Source organism: Haliotis cracherodii, unplaced genomic scaffold (assembly GCF_022045235.1).
Source record: "Haliotis cracherodii isolate W230 unplaced genomic scaffold, xgHalCrac1.p SCAF_1, whole genome shotgun sequence".
Taxonomy (NCBI): domain Eukaryota; kingdom Metazoa; phylum Mollusca; class Gastropoda; order Lepetellida; family Haliotidae; genus Haliotis; species Haliotis cracherodii.
Genome location: NW_027266264.1, coordinates 18459168 through 18477071, shown reverse-complemented (window position 1 = coordinate 18477071; position 17904 = coordinate 18459168). Strand labels below are relative to the sequence as shown.

The following is a 17904-nucleotide window of genomic DNA, read 5'->3' as shown; positions in this document are numbered from 1 at the left end:
TGACGCATGCGCAAGGACTGCATATAATTTGCATGTAGATCTATGAACCCTATGTAAACAATGGTATTAATAATAAAAAGAGTGATCGTTACGTACATTTTATTTTATAGCTCTCTAACGAATAGTGTCATTTCACCATACCGGACCATATGGTGAATGAGGTGAAATGGGGTTTAACGTCGCGTCCAAGATTATTGCACTTATATAGCGACGTGCGGACCATATGGATAGCCTACTGTAGTTTTTATCTCTGTATACTGTATATGTTATTGGTGCTTGTCGTAAAAGGCGACTATGCTTGTCGTAAGAGGCGACCAGCGGGATCGGGTGGTCAGGCTCGCTGATTTGGGTTATCCATATCATCGTATCCCAGTTGCGTGCTTGGACGCGACGTTAAACCCCAATTCACCTAACCTCACCCAGTTGCATGGATCGATGCTCATGATGTCAATCACTGGATTGTCTTACTAGACTCGAATATTTTACATACCGACGTCATATAGCTGGAATATTGCTGAGTGCGACGTTAAACAACAAACAAATAAACAAAAAGACATTATTGGCCAATTAATTACTGTCTGTTGTCGGTTTGATCAAGTGAAGATGACACAGCGTAGTAATACATGCTGATACGTGCCTATTACTGTTCTTTCAGCCGCCTACACTATTGAATGGTGTACCACTCGCGAATTGTAACATGATACGTCTATACATGAAACATCGAAATATTGTAACACGATACGTCTAGACGTGAAATATCTACAAATTGTAACACGATACGTCTAGACGGGAAACATCCAAAACTTGTAACACGATACGCCTAGACGGGAAACATCGAAATATTGTAACACGATACGCCTAGACGTGAAACATACACATATTGTAACACGATACGCCTAGACGTGAAATATACACATATTGTAACACGATACGCCTAGACGTGAAACATCGAAATATTGTAACACGATACGCCTAGACGTGAAACATCGAAATATTGTAACACGATACGCCTAGACGTGAAACATCGAAATATTGTAACACGATATGCCTAGACGTGAAACATCGAAATATTGTAACACGATACGCCTAGACGTGAAACATCGAAATATTGTAACACGATACGCCTAAACGTGAAACATACACATATTGTAACACGATACGCCTAGAAGTGAAACATCGAAATATTGTAACACGATACGCCTAGACGTGAAACATCGAAATATTGTAACACGATACGTCTAGACGGGAAACATCGAAATATTGTAACACGATACGTCTAGACGGGAAACATCGAAATATTGTAACACGATACGTCTAGACGTGAAATATCCACATATTGTAACCCGATACGTCTAGACGTGAAATATCCATAAATTGTAACACGATATGTCTAGACGGGAAATATCCACATATTGTAACCCGATACGTCTAGATGTGAAATATCCACAAATTGTAACCCGATACGTCTAGACCTGAAATATCCACATATTGTAACCCGATACGTCTAGACGTGAAATATCCACAAATTGTAACACGATATGTCTAGACGGGAAATATCCACAAATTTTAACCCGATACGTCTAGACCTGAAATATCCACATATTGTAACCCGATACGTCTAGACGGGAAATATCCACAAATTGTAACACGATATGTCTAGACGGGAAATATCCACAAATTTTAACCTGATACGTCTAGACCTGAAATATCCACATATTGTAACCCGATACGTCTAGACGGGAAATATCTACAAATTGTAACCTGATACATCTAGACCTGAAATATCCACATATTGTAACCCGATACGCCTAGACGGGAAACATACACATACTGCAACACGAAACGTCTAGACGGGAAATATCTACAAATTGTAGCCCGATATGTCTAGACGGGAAACATCCACATATTGTAACACGAAACGTCTAGACGTGAAATATCTACAAATTGTAACACGATACGTCTAGACGAGAAATATCCAAATATTGTAAAACGAAACGTCTAGACGGGAAATATCTACATATTGTAACACGAAACGTCTAGACGGGAAATATCCACATATTGTAACACGAAACGTCTAGACGAGAAATATCCACATATTGTAACACGAAACGTCTAGACGGGAAATATCCACAAATTGTAACACGATACGTCTAGACGTGAAATATCCACATATTGTAACACGAAACGTCTAGACGGGAAACATCGAAATATTGTAACACGAAACGTCTAGACGGGAAATATCCACATATTGTAACCCGATACGTCTAGACGGGAAACATCCAAAACTTGTAACACGATACGTCTAGACGAGAAATATCTACAAATTGTAACCCGATACGTCTAGACGGGAAATATCCACAAATTGTAACACGATACGTCTAGACCTGAAACATCTCAAACTTGTTACATGATACGTCTAGACGGGAAATATCCACATACTGCAACACCATACGCCTAGACGGGAAACATCGAAATATTGCAACACGATACGTCTAGACCTGAAATATCCACATATTGTAACACGATACGTCTAGACCTGAAATATCCACAAATTGTAACATGATACCTCTAGACGGGAAATATCTACAAATTGTAACCCGATACCTTTAGACCTGAAATATCCACCTATTGTAACCCGATACGTCTAGACCTGAAATATCCACAAATTGTAACCCGATACGTCTAGACGGGAAATATCTACAAATCGTAACCCGATACGTCTAGACCTGAAATATCCACATATTGTAACCCGATACGTCTAGACGTGAAATATCCACAACTTTTAACACGATACGCCTAGACGGGAAATATCCACATATTGTAACACGATACGTCTAGACGGTAAATATCCACATACTGCACACGATACGTCTAGACGGGAAATATCCACATACTGCAACACCATACGCCTAGGCGGGAAATATCCACATACTGCAACACCATACGCCTAGACGGGAAATATCCACATACTGCAACACCATATACGGGAAATATCCACATATTGTAAGCTGTGACCAGAAGCTTTGTGATAACCAGCGTTTGACACACTCGCTGGCCTGTTGGACAAAATCTAGTAAATCTTCTCAATGACCAATTTCCAGAATTCTAGCCCCAGGTATAAGCACTATCAGAAACCCCTAAACAACCCTGCATATAGTATATGGTTTTCTATTTGTATTAACAAGTACTATAGCTACTTTTTGGTCAGGATAACGAGAGACCGAACATGACCAGGAGACCTTTCTACCTGCTGGTTTTACTGAACAATTTTGCTCACTGCCAAACACTGGTAAAATACTTTTTGAACACATATTTTCATCTCCGTCTCATACGCGGTTTCAGAGGGAGTCCACACCCCACACCCCACACCCCACACCCCACCCCCCACACACCCCACCCCACCCCCACACCCCGCCCGTTCGTCGCAGTTATCATTGACACAATTATATGTTTAACGGGTGACCGTTAGACTAAGTGTAGATTATTACAAAGGTATGACTATCTCATTTGATGATATGTCAACACAAAGTCCATTACAACCAAACACAAATTACTCTCAAAATATTTTCATTGTATATGTTTTTTGTGACGCAACAAAAATCGTAGACGAGGTCTGCGAGTTTATTTTTTGTTACTATTATTAGTTACAAAGATCTCCAGGCTTGAACTGTCTGTCTCACAATTATTGTCCCTTCTGCCCAGCCCTTTCTGTAATGCAAATTAAGCCCTACATGAAGCTGGTCAAGATTTCTCTCAGATTCCAAATCCGCCATCTCACTGGGCCTCCGTTTCAGTTTAAATGAAGTTGTTAATTTTGTTTCTAACAATTAATATATTTTCAGAGACTAAGTATTAGTTTCGGCTTGAAGCAGTGTGGACAGTTTTTAGCGGTACTTAGTTTTAACAAATTACCTCCCTTGTATATGTAACGACTCTTAGAGTTATCTGCGTTTCGCATGTGCAGTTCGGTTTACAATGGCAAAGTCAATATCCGTTGCTCAATCAAGGTTTGCAGTATTGTCAATTGATGATGGTGGTGATGATGACAGAAAGTCATCAAAGAAACAACAGGGAAAGCCAAATGAACAGCCAAGTCAGCCAAAGAAAAAGAAGAACAAATCAAAACAGAAACAAGAAAACTCTGAAGTAAGATAAGAAGGAATGTAACAGCTTTGTTTCTACATTGTTCTACCGTATAAAATAATACCAGTTTTCAGTTTTCAACATCTATTTTGGGTTTAACTGCAGTAAAGTTTGCTATATGACAATTCCGCTTGTTTATGTACGACTACAAAATAAAGTAAAGAGCCAAGTCTATCGTTTCTTAGATTCTAAGATGTTTTCTTTTGAAATTGAATGACTGTATTTTTTCAAGAAAAAAATGATGAAGTTTTAGTCCTATTAAATGGAATGGAAAATATACATCACCATTTTTCCATGCTTGTCAAAAATGGTGATGTTTTATTAAATGGAATGGCAAATAAACGTTACTATTTCTCTGTGCTTTTAAGAAATGAACTAATCATGCTAATGAGGATATCGAAGTATACTCAGTGATTATTACCAGACTAGACCGATTGCACATGTCATCGTCAGAATAGTGTGGATTACTTCTCACGTCCACAACTGATTAGCCAGGGCCATGTTCCACAAAGTGATGTTAGTGCTACGATTGTTATAACTCCCATACTTTAACATAGGCTTGCATCTGTCATATTACAAGCCACTGTCTTATGGCTTGAATGTATTGCTGACTGCAGCTGAAACAACATTCACACACTCACTCTTGCAACTGACAGTGACACTGTCTGTGGAAATTGGAATGTTAATATGATCAGTAGGTCCTAATACATATATCACATCTTGCATTTTTATTAATATGCTAAAAAATCAATTTCTGATGCAGTTGAAACAGTTGGCATTTGGCACACGAACATCTCGGCAACACAAGGACTCTTCCTCTGAGCATAACAAGAAACAGAAATCAGGAGGTCAACAAAACAAACCTGAACAATGGGACGAATGGAGACAGAAAGATGAAGAGGTATTGTAACTGCTTGTTGTAAGACTATCTCTGAGGGAAACATTAACCAAACAAAGATGTTTTGCTGGATATTATGGTCACAGAGTAGATTATGCAAGTGGGGGCTGATAAGCAAGGTCCAATGGCAAATTTACAGACAGACCCCATCGCAGGCTAAGCAGTCCCTCCGCAGTGCTTAGCAGACAGGACCAAAATTATAGATACAATCACTCCCCCTGTAGAAACAGTGAGCAAAAGAATTTATAGTGGTTAATAAGCAATCAAAGTATCATACAACACTATCATGGTGTTTAACTGAAATCCCAGTCTGCACCATACCAATCAGGGACGCACAAAATGTATAAAGACGTTATGCATACCGTTGACATCCACACATTATATTAAATTAGGATGTGGAAGGGGATTGGGGAAGGAAAGAAATATGTGCCTCCCCCAAAGTGAAATTCCTTACTTAGCAGGAGCCATTTGGAGCTGCTTAAATCTAACAGAACAATGACCTACAGACATTTGTTTTAAAGTGGGCCATGGCCACCCGGTTTAAATGCATTTCCCCCGAGGAGTATAATCTGAGGTGTCCAAGATGGATCGCCAGGAACTTTTGCTCTGGATGGCATGTGATAAGTGTATCCACTGCCTTCTGAAAGTCTCCCCACTAGCATGCCAGCAGGTACCCATCAGTCAGGGTCCAAGGTAATGGCCAGATGGAAGTGAAATATAACCATGTAGCTAGAGCCGTGGCACCATACATCTGGGCGATGGGGTAGCCTAGTGGTTAGAGCGTTAGCTTGTAACGCCGAAGGCCGTAAATTAGCTTGAATTGTGTTTCCGAAATTAGCTCCTTTGAACGCATGCTGTAAAAGCTTCATTGGGTATTTACACGAGACGTTTTTTTTATACATTTGAGTTTTTCATTTAATGCATGTGTTTCTGTATGCAAGTTTATTGAAAGTAATTAGATTTTGAATATTTCGGGAGGGGTATTTATGTAAATACACTGCTTATCTGTAGCTCTGGTGATAAAATGCATAAGGTGATCAAGCAGGTTGGCTAAATGTTTGGCAGGCTGAAAGAGATGAGGAATATATGAAATGACTTTATTGCGGCCTCATCCAGATTCCATGTGTTCAGTGCAAGAGAAGGCTGCACTAGATGTTGCACCTCTGTGGTCAGATCTGCCATATGTCCTGTGGTATGAGTGCCGGTGTCTCGTCTGTCTGCGTTTCTGCTTGCTTGAACATGGGCCACTGAAAAGTGAAATCTCGAAAGTGAATCAGCTGTAACATTTACATGTGTAGGAATATAAGATGCTTTGAACTAGATAATATGTTGTAAACAGAGAACTGCCAAAGCAATGACATAACTCGAGGTGGTTTTGCTGTTTATTTCTTGATAATTTCTACAAAGCTAGGTTGTCACACAACAAACAGCACTCGCTTGTTTCTTGTCTGGCCAACAGCCTTATTGCCAGTACAATTGGAAACAGCTCCAACATAGTGTTGTCCTTTGTACATCCATTCTGCACCCACTCATTGTTAAGCTGTCATTGTTAGAATTACATGGCGGTTGGGTAGTAGCCGCACTCAACAAATATTCTAGCTATATGATGGCAGTATGTAAATAATGGAATCTGGACCAGACAATCCATTGATTGATGTCGTGAGCATCGATCCACACAATTGGGATACGATGACATGCATCATCCAAGTCAGTGACTCTGACCACCCGATCCTGTTAGTGGCCTTTTACGGCAAGTAGAGGTAGTGATGTCATATGATCACTGGGTAGTGACGTCAGTGGGAGAGATGACTTATGGTTCCTATGGGGAGATTATTTATGGCATTATTTGGTGGGATAGTGTGGGAGGGGAATGTTTGTAAACAAAAGGATAGTGGTAGTAGTAGTTGTGCGGTGCTGACCATAAATCAATTTAGCGAAATAATGCTAAATCATATATAACAGAGGTTAAGTTCCACATTCTGCGAGGTCTGGTGTCCATTTAAAATTCCAGGCCTGTTCATTATCATGATATCATGGTAATAAGTACATAGTCTTATGTTAGATTGATTTATCTGTTATTGATTGATTGATCTAGATTGGCATTAATCATTCTAGGTCTGTATTTTGAAACAAGAGGACCCTACTTGTGGTTTTATAATTTGAACTCACATACGAATATGATGATGATATGAAATGATGGACAGTGTTCATGCATTATGATTCTTGTGTGCCCACAGCAAACACCTGAACCACAAGTCTTTGAGTGTCCTATTATTGTAATCATACGGATACTTATATTGCGCTAGCCTCCATACACTCAGTGCATGATCAAGGGGCAAACATTATTAGCCAGTCATTGAATCTGTGTGCACTCGATTGTCATTCTCAGCTCCCTGGGGAGTATACAACTCTGGCTGCCTTGTCAGATGCTAGAAGGATAAATGTCACATTTCCATCTCATCCGACCGGGTACCAATTATTACTGTTGGGTGAACACAGGCAAGTTTGGAACAAAGTCACTTGCCTGAGGAGACACCACATGTACTACATGTGCTTCAGTGTGGGGCAGGACCGAAGCTCTAGAAACTCTCAGGAGTCATGCTGCCGAACGTGGTCGCCCATCCAACTCCTCTCCGAGACCGATGTTGCTTGACTTCACCACAGGACCACATGCCACCATGTAGCCCTAGCTGGATTTTCAGAGACTTTAAAACATATATTTGGGCTGCCATGAGCTTATTGGACCACAAGATTTGCTTCAGCTTGAAATTAGCTGTTTTTGCATTAGTGGCCTGGTTTGACAATATTGTATTGAATGAGATGCCAGGATAATTCTGATTGGAGGTACAGTAGAACATTACAAATGTCTTTTTCCCCATTTGTCTGCCACAGGCACTCTTTCAAAATCCTAGATATCTCCCAGGAAGTTATGGTATAATATTGTAAAATATAAAAAAAACTGACTATAATACAGACTGGATGGTGTGAACCTGAGCAGGCTGATGGCTACCAAGTATCAACAAATCTAGCCCAGTTCTAACTTCTAGACATGTTTTGAATTTCAGTTTGCCAAAGACGTTTATGAAAAGGATCTTGAGCAAGCCTTACTGCAGAGTAAAGTCGATTTTGAACTTGAAAAACAGGTAAGCCCAGGATAGACACTATTGAACTGATGCAACTAACCTGCAGCTCATTTCACAGCTCAAGTTGGTTCATGTAGCATAACTACTGGAGAGACAGCTTTCACTAGTCTCCTGTGGCCCTGTCTGACCCTGTAAGCTAGGTAGTCAATGTGGTCAACTTATTGTCAGCAGGAGCATGTTCCATACATTGTGTACACTGTATATATTTCTACAATATTGGCAGGCTAAAACTCACTTCAGAATTCTGTCAGAAGGGTTCAATAGCATTTCAACAGCTGGTAGTCAAAATAATAAATGATAAGAATGTTAGTGGATAACATAACCAAGACTACGACACAATGTAATGGTGAAGACTTGTAACATGTGTAATGGTATCCTCAGCAAATCTCTTTCAAAATGTAAGTGGTTAATGGTTAAGTTTTTGGGGGAGTTGGTAGGTTGGTCAGCAGTCCCCACTTGCACATAACGATCTTAGCGCTAAGATGATCATAACATTAACAAAGGCTTACGACAGTCTCAGCACAAAGATCGCTTTGTGCAAGTGGGCCCCGGTCTGATGTCAGTGTTTAGTGTAAAGCACACTTTTCCCCAATGTTATTTTATCAATTTTGAAATGAGTCCTTTCTTCTACCCAGAGAAAGGTAGAAAATGGGGCTACAGTCGGCAGTAATGGCGTCATGTCTGACAGCAAGGAAAGTAAGCGGAGCAAGAAGAAGAAGGACAAGCCTCAGACCATGAGTCTGGAGGAGTTCAACCTACGGGCAAACGCACCCCGTGATGAAGTAGATGGTGAGTCAGTGATGGAGAGCACCTGTCACACACTCACAATGTGAGATCAGCCTTTCACGCTAGTCAGCTAGCCCCAGACTACCCAAATCTAATGCTGGCACTCCTCATTGATAGCCCTCAAATGCTACTAGTCAATCTGGGCCAGTTTACATTGATTAAAATTTGCTACAAATAGGAACCAAATAAAAGCATCAGAAAAATGCAAGTAGAAGTCGAGCCTTTGTTTTTCATGTTTATTGTGTGCAGTACCTTAATGTATTTGATGATGAACTTGATGGGAGGTCCATCTTGTATGATTCGCAGTCAAATGTCATATTTTGCACATGCAGATCACAATCTTCTGTTACTGTACTCCTTGTGGTCAAACAATGAATTCTCATTGGACAAGAGCCTTCAGCCGCGCATTTGCTCTTGGCAAACGGATCAATACCAGTGATATTATGGAGTTATTCCACTGGGTGATAGGTGACATCTTTTGGGTGGTGGGGTAGCCTAGTGTTTAAAGTGTTCGCTTGTCACGCCGAAGAGCCGGCTTCCATTCCCCACATGGGTACAATGTGTGAAGCCCATTTCTGGTGGTGTCCCCTCCTGGGATATTGCTAAAAGCGGCATAAAACAATACTCACTCACTCACTTTACAAGTAATTGTTTAAACATGACAAAAGAACACAAAGCATACCCTCTAGGCATTATGATAACATGATACAGGAGAGGTGGAAATATCTAAGGAAGGTAAACATTATTTTTAGTATTTATCGAGTATTTGATGCCCAGAAATTTCATGTGTTAACATTTCTAAAATTCACTCTCCGAGGATAAGTAGATTTGACAATTCACTTTCCCCACAAGTATTTTTCAATTTCTTCACCCCTTGAGATAGTTGACAGTGATCACAATTATGCCTACTGGATTCCCAATGTTTTTCAGATTTAGATAACATCCCAATGCCTCGAGTGCCAACTGTAGCGTTGGGGGAAGGTGATGCCAAGTTCTTTGACAAAGTTGAAAACGACGTCCACCGAATTATACAGAAGGAGAAGATTCAGGAAGAATACAAGAAAGTGAGTAGTAAATGAGTGATGTCTTCATGGACTAGTTCCTCCCTCTACGCATGGAGCTGATGTCACATAGATCATCCTTAGGAGTACTTGTCCTGTGGACAAGATGACTAACTTTAACATGATGAGCAAAAGCCCCTCAACAAATATTGATGCATAACTTTAATGGCTGCTGTGTTAAGAAAACCAGTCTATTGCTTTATAAGTTTGCAAACTACTAAAAGTATAATTTGTCCATATAAACATTTGACTTCTTGTAACAGCACTATGTCCGTGAGAGTGCCATGACTGTAAACGTTTGACTTCTTGTTACAGTGCTATTTCCGTGAAAGTGCCATGACTATAAACGTTTGACTTCTTGTTACAGCACTATGTCCGTGAAAGTGCCATGACTATAAATGTTTGACTTCTTGTTACAGCACTATGTCCGTGAAAGTGCCATGACTATAAATGTTTGACTTCTTGTTACAGCACTATGTCCGTGAGAGTGCCATGACTATAAACGTTTGACTTCTTATTACAGCACTATGTCCGTGAAAGTGCCATGACTATAAATGTTTGACTTCTTGTTACAGCACTATGTCCGTGAGAGTGCCATGACTATAAACGTTTGACTTCTTATTACAGCACTATGTCCGTGAAAGTGCCATGACAACAAAGTATCAAGAGGACCTATCAAATAAAGACAGAGAAATAACTGAATTAAGGGAACAAGTAGAAACATTACAGGTATGTTTGCATGGTGATGAGGGCAGTACTGCTGTTTGTGCTTGGTGTGGGACTTGCTAGCAGGGTAGGCCTTCAGATGATTTTTGTAAAATGGGTGTTGGATGGTAGGTCCAGGAACGGGGCTTGATAATGTGTCAGTATTGTCATTTTACCCTGACAGAGTGATGCTCCCACTACCTCAACCTTAGAAATTTGTTTTTTTAAGACTATTGCAAAACTTATTTTACTATTTGTCAGGGTTTGTAGCAAGTCTATCTAGATTAATTTGTGGTAAAATTTAAGTATCGAGACGCGATAAAACATTATTGCTCTCTCAAATGCTACCACTGAGTGCAGCGTTAAACAACGAACAAACAACTGGTAAAACTTGTGTGAAATTACAACCAAGCTTGAGCATGTTGAGATGATCTAAGTCTTGTAAATCCTTAGAAAATGTTAATGTCGGACTGGCAGGCAGCTTCATATTCAACACTGATGTAGGATATGATCTTGCATATTGACAGTGTATGCTTGTGTAGCCCCATGGTTAATGCATATCAGTACCAGGTTTGAATCCCTACACAGATGCAGTTTATGAGCCCTGTTCCCTGTAGTGAGATCTGTGAAACGTTGTTTAATATGTTAAAACATGTTGCTGAAGAATCCAACTCACTGATAGAGTGGTTGGAGTGGTTCATGGCAACCAGTGGTCAATGTTGTACCAATTAGTGACATGGAGTGAAAATCTGTTATGTTTTTTCCTGTGTGCAGGGGGAGTTCAAGCAAGTAAAGAAAAGGAACAAGCAGCTATGTGTGATATTAGCTCAAGGAGAAAGTAAGTGAGAACCACAGAGCCAACAGGTTACCTATGGGGAGAGTAGGATTAATTTATTTCGACTTGTTCATGTTTTAGAATATTCAGTATAGATCAGCAACCCATGTTTGCAGTAATAGGTGACCATGCTTGCCGTAAGAGGCAACTAACGGGATCGGGTGGTCAGGTTCGCTGACTTGGTTGATGCATGTCATCGCATCCCAATTGTGTGGATCGAAGCTCATGATGTCAATCACTGGATTGTCTGGTTCAGACTCGATTATTTACAGACTGCCGTCATATAGGTGGAATATTGCTGAGTGCGGCGTTAAGCACCAAACAACAAACAAATAAGATGATTGGATGGGGCTGCTTGGTATCTTCGTACCAGGATGGCCTACGCATTGCTCATACTGTCAACTAATGATACATGCATCATACTGTGCTTTCCTCATTGGGCTGGGGACACGGGTGGCCCAGTCGTCTAAGGGGCCGCAATTAGCTGTGCAGAGTTGCGTACCTTGGGCACGCCAGAAACCTATGATTGTGGGTTCGATTCCCGGTTTGCCCCGATTATGTTTCTAGGTTTATCAGCAAAGTGTAAAACAGTATGATGGTCATGGTTTATCAGCAGACTTTAGATATATTGGACAGTGTTATCTTGGTGACTGACAGTGTGCCAGTGAGGTTGTTTATTGGCTAGATCTGGGTAACAGAAGGAGAGCCTGAATTGCATGACATTCTCAGGTTTATATATTTTGCCATGTCATCGTTCTTCTGTTTGGCACATAACATTTGTTTATAATCTACAGTGAAAGACAAGGCCCAAGTTCTGATGCAGTTGGAAGACCTCACACAAGTCCGAGATGAATTAACAGAGCAGGTGGGTTAAGTTACATTATTGGAATGACTGGATGAGGGTAACAGTACTGTCACAGGGTGTTTTCAGGGACAGGTCTGAGCCATGTCCATCGCAAGAGGCAACTAATAGGATTTGGTGTTAAGGCTCGGTGAATTGGATGATGCATGTCATCATATCCCAATTGCATAGATCGATGTTCATGATATCAATCACTGGATGGTCTGGTCCAGACTTGATATTTTGTGGACATCCATCATATATCTGGAAAATTGCTGCGTGTGGCGATAAACAACAAACAAATTATAAGTGTAAAATACTTGGAGATACTTTTCATTCTGCTTTTTATAAGCAGTCTTCCAACCAAATTTCATTTAGTTTGTTAAAAGGCTGGGTTATTTGTCTTTCAATGATTTCTTGCTGAAACAGTTTCTTTATTTTGCAGGTTTCACAACTGACTGCCGAACTGGAAAAGGAAAAATCCAAAGTGCATGGCTTAAAATCTGAACTAGACAAACTGAAGGTAAGAATTGTTTGGAAAGGCAATTAAACTGTCAGATGTAAACAAAAAATAGGGCTTAGCCTGATTTTATCAAGCGTAACAATATTTTTGTGACCGGCAGGCCAGCCTTTTCTTAAGCCTTGATCACAGATTTATTTTGAGCAACTACCAACAGAAACCCATGGGGGTTCTGTGTTAGAACTGGTGCCCACCAAACTATGCTGGTTGTAAGAAGCAATGGATCGGGTGGTATGACTTTCCGACATTGTTGATAGCCTGTATTCGTACCCTCATGGTGTAGATCGTTGCTCTGGATATCAGTCACTTGATTGTTGGGTCTAGCCTTGATATTTACAGGCTGTCGTCATATAGTTAGACTCTTGCCGAGTGCAGCGTATAGCACAAAAAAACAGACTGCCAGGATAGATGAGTTCTCAGCTGAGGGCAATGTGATGGGAGTGCTGCTGACAGTTTTGCCCACTGACTGATGCAGGACTTTACAGGTTGATAAGACTTTTATGCTGAAACATTGTACGTGATTTGCGTTCAGATATTATCAGCATGATTTGATCGGATGGTTTCTTTTTGTCTTCAGGGAGGGAAGCATTATTCAGGAAAGTGAGGACCACTTTGCCACATCTCCATTCCGTGTATTTCAACTTCGATGACACACATCAAACCCAACACTGGAACAGACACATATCGCAGTGACATGATGCACAGCACATCACCAACATGTGGGCCGTCTAACATACTCATGTATACTCAAGCATTTCGTTCAAAGAGAAATATTTTGAATTTCTCAACTCATATTCTCAAAAACATTTCATGTATGTTCTAGTAAATATTCAGTTTCAGGTGATACCTATTCATTATCTCTGGACATTTTCTGAGTTGAATTTCATACAAATGTTCATATTTGCGGAAAGTGCTTAAGCGTTGAAATTTCTCTATCAGATTTCAGTGTTCCTATTATATTGAGGCCATTATTAAGTTACAAATCAATGACAAGTGGCTTTTTATATCTAGGTATCCAAACACTGAGACACTTCGAGGTATATTACTTGAAGATGAATACATAGAAAATATCTGAATATCTATAGTATATCTGATACAGTCAAACTATAACGCCAAAGCCAATTTTCTTTTTGTCCTATATATTTCCTTGTTGAAAAGGTGTCTATGATCAAACATGATTAACAACTATTACCGGTACTTGTATTAGCATCATTGGTTGGTGGTTGATCAAAGATATTACAAGACTTTTTTATTTGTTGGTTTTAGTCTTTTTATTGAAAACAAAATAAGCATGATAAATGAAATTATACAAGAGTGACTGTTATGATGTTATCTTGAAAAGAAAAGAAAAGAAAAAGAATCTGATCTGTTAAAAATACAAATGGTCTTTTGTTTCAATCTCATTAAAGTCAGATCTTTTACTCTGGTATGACACCTCTCTGTATGAAGACACCTCCAGAGAGGGTTGGTCAGGTGAACTCACTAGTCAGCTTAAAAGCATCAAAGCTTCTAGATCCTTGGCATTCAGACAAGCATATCTGATTTCTGCAAAAATATGCAAAATTTCAATGTACATGCTGTCATTTGTGAGCACCATGGCTTCTACACCCAGTAGTGAGTTCCACTGTTGGAATACAGGAAACTACGTTTATAACGAACACGCTTATAACAGACTGACGGATATAACAAATTTATTTTTTGGTCCTGGCCATTTACTGTATATCACTATATATGCTGTATTTATGTTATAATGAACTATGATTATAACGAACTAAAATTAGTTATGCCTTTGGGTTCGTTATTACCGTAGTTTACTGTACTGGTGTTCTGTGTAGGTTTTCTTTAGTTGAAATCAAAATTTGTGAATTGAGATGGTAAAGAAATGGAGCTGAATCATTTTACAAAACTGACATCAGTTTAGCTCAAAATCAGACACATCTTTCATTTAGAACGCGATGGGGTAGCCTAGTGGTTGAAGCCTTCGCTTGCATGTTTGAAGACCCGGGTTTGATTCCTCACTTGAATACAATGTGTGAAGCCCATGGGTGTCTGATGTCCCCGCCGTGATATTGCTGGAATGTGGCGTAAAACCATACTCACACACTCCTTCATTAAGATCGGGAGTCCCAAGATTGCCCAGGAGGTGTTGTCAGCTCTTGAAGTTGAGAGGTTTCATATCACAGTAAATGATCAGATTTTATTGAGGTTGTCTTTTGTTTTTTTAACATTATAAAGTATATAGTAATTCAGTATCTCACTTGATTCCCATGGTTTAGATCCATTGTCTGGGTGATATGATTCTTCAGGTTATAGTTAGCATGTGATCATACTGAGGCCAGACCAGCTAGTCCACTATGTCAAAGGAGTGGTCAGAACAGAAATACAAACGTACTGTCGTCAGGGTTGAGTTTTAGTGTCCTATCTTTATGTATGAGGCTTAAAAATATACAGAATTGGTTCTCAGGGGTTTTGAAAATACAGTGCAGGTGGGCATGCAAACTCCTATTGCTGCCATTACCATGTGAGATACGCAGTAAAGCAGTGAGCATGTAAAGGGAAGTAACTACCTGCTATATTAGATCGTATTGTAATAAGTATTAGGATTTCTTAATTTTTTTAAAAATGGAACAAAACATGCGGCAGACTTTATGATGATGCGGGCAGTGCCTGAGAACCAAGACTATTATTTTTTTTAGCCTGTAATAGAACTTTTAACAAAAAATACAAAGGTGTTTTAAAAGTATTTTATCAGTCAATTAGAATTTGTTTCCTTTTGCAAGATTACAATTGCTTAATCATTAAACTCTAGCGTACATCGGTCTGGCCTAATCCCCAGCCTGGTTCAAGTTGACGTGATGTTACTGCCAGACAAATGTGTGTGCTGAATCACTAGACCTCAGGTCACCATGTCAGGATTCAGTGAAGATCTTGTGTGATGTGATGACCTCGAAATGGCAGGTGGATGTTACTGGCTTCATGTTTACTCAGTGACTGCATGTGAGGGTTGTGGCACATATTTGCAGGTCCATGATGCCGTCAGTAAGTACGATTAGTATGTACATACCATTCACTTCAACATGCAGTCAAACACTGTTGGGGCGAACTTTGATGTGTCGAACTTGTGGTTGTCTCCAAGTAAAAGCTTGGTCCTTGCGTATTCCTTCTTTATTCATCATTTTCGGTTGTGTCGAACACAAAGTATTTATGTAGGTTCCTTCAACTTCGACACAACAGTGTTTGGCTGCATTTGCATTTCTCGCTCTGTTCTGAAGAAGATTCAGATTTCCTTGTTATAATTCATTATTGCCAGTTTATTTCAAGATGGAAATAAATGATTACAAACTTTTTTGTGTTTCTTTATCATTATGCAATGCCAGTCATGTTAATCTGTCAAAAGTCACATGGTCTGTAAACAGCTGATAAAGCTAAATTTTGCAGATTTCTGCCACTGAATGAATTGAAGTCACATGCATCTGAGTGTTATCCAGCTTGTAATCTTCTGCTTGACCATGTACTTCGAAAACAAACCTTCAGGCCTGCAGCACAACATCTGACCCAGCTAGTTAAGACCATTGGCAATTTAAGATGATTGTGACCCGTGAAGGTCCGAGATAAAATTAGTCTTCAGCAACCCATGCTTGCTGTAAAAGGTGACTATGGATCAATGCTCATGATGTCAATCACTAGATTTTCTGGTCCAGACTCAATTATTTACAGACCGCCACCATATAGGTGGAATATTGCTGAGAGCGGTGTTAAACAACAAACAAACAAACAAATAAGATGATTGGATGGGGCTGATGTGTATCTTCGTACCTGGATGCCTACGCGTTGCTCATACTGTCAGCCAAAGATACATGCATCATACTGTGCTTTCCTCATTGAGCTGGGGACACGGGTGGCCCAGTCGTCTAAGGCGCTGCAATTAGCTGTGCAGAATTGCGTCCCTTTGGCACACCAGAAACCTATGATTGTGGGTTCGAATCCCAGTTTGCCCCAATTATGTTTCTAGGTTTGTCAGCACCATACCCGTGCTCGTGGGTTTCACTGAAGTGGTAAATGTCTGAGACCTGCATCACTTCTGGCTTTCCTCCCACATTAAGCTGACACACTGTGATATAACTGGATTAATGTTAAAAGCGGCGTTAAACCAAACTCACTCACACTCCTCATTGAGCTGTCATGCCATGACATAACTGAAATACATACCAAGTGGTGTTTAACCCAACTCTATCACCAAAACACTATCACATGCATGTACATCTTTTCTTTGTCATATTGGAAGTTATTTTCAATATAGTTCGTTATTTCTGTATTTCTTGAAGGTGACAAAGTGTGTGGACATTATCCACACTGTTGACAGTGCAGTTGCAATTTGCATCTATTGAGAAGAAGTGATCGACACAAATACTGTTTACTTTGACTTATGACCTGAAGAAATGCTTGATTTGTCACATCCATACTCATTTACTGATGCACACCACAGATGACAACTGGAATTTTGTGAATATCCTATGCACTACAGGTATGTTTGTACTCAAGAGGACAACCAGATCACATTTACACGTAATGAACATCTTACAAAATAATGATAGGGAGATTCAAACACAATTTGTTATATATACATGTATGTTATAACTAAGGATGTGCAGTATTGCCGGTATATTGGTATATTGAGGTTCACTCTTTCCATGACACATCACAATATCATTTTTTAATGCTCCGTATATCAGGTTATTTCAAATAGCAATTTTTATCATGTGTTTAATGTTAAGAACTTGCCAAATACCGGGAGCTTGCATTTGTGTGAATTTATTGAATTAGTAAACATTATACTGTTCCAGCATCTTGTAATGTTCAATTCATGAACTTCAATTCATACAATGGTGTTTCAAACTGCTTCTGAATTGAAAATTTAGAATTAAACAATATATAGTGATACGTATTGCAATATGTCCTTTTGCATCATAAA

The 17904-nt window shown here is 39.6% G+C and overlaps 1 protein-coding gene across 1 annotated transcript; it reads left to right on the top strand.

Moving 5' to 3' along the window:
- The first annotated feature begins 3951 nt into the window (after window positions 1-3951).
- LOC139461226 (G kinase-anchoring protein 1-like) lies at window positions 3952-16236 on the top strand. The gene is made up of 10 exons (XM_071242856.1): window positions 3952-4146; window positions 4907-5044; window positions 8107-8184; window positions 8820-8973; window positions 9901-10034; window positions 10659-10760; window positions 11511-11574; window positions 12366-12436; window positions 12858-12935; window positions 13510-16236. Exons 1-10 carry the CDS (start codon window positions 3976-3978, stop codon window positions 13534-13536), a joined length of 1017 nt encoding a protein of 338 aa, XP_071098957.1. The 5' UTR covers window positions 3952-3975; the 3' UTR covers window positions 13537-16236.
- Window positions 16237-17904: the final 1668 nt, after the last annotated feature.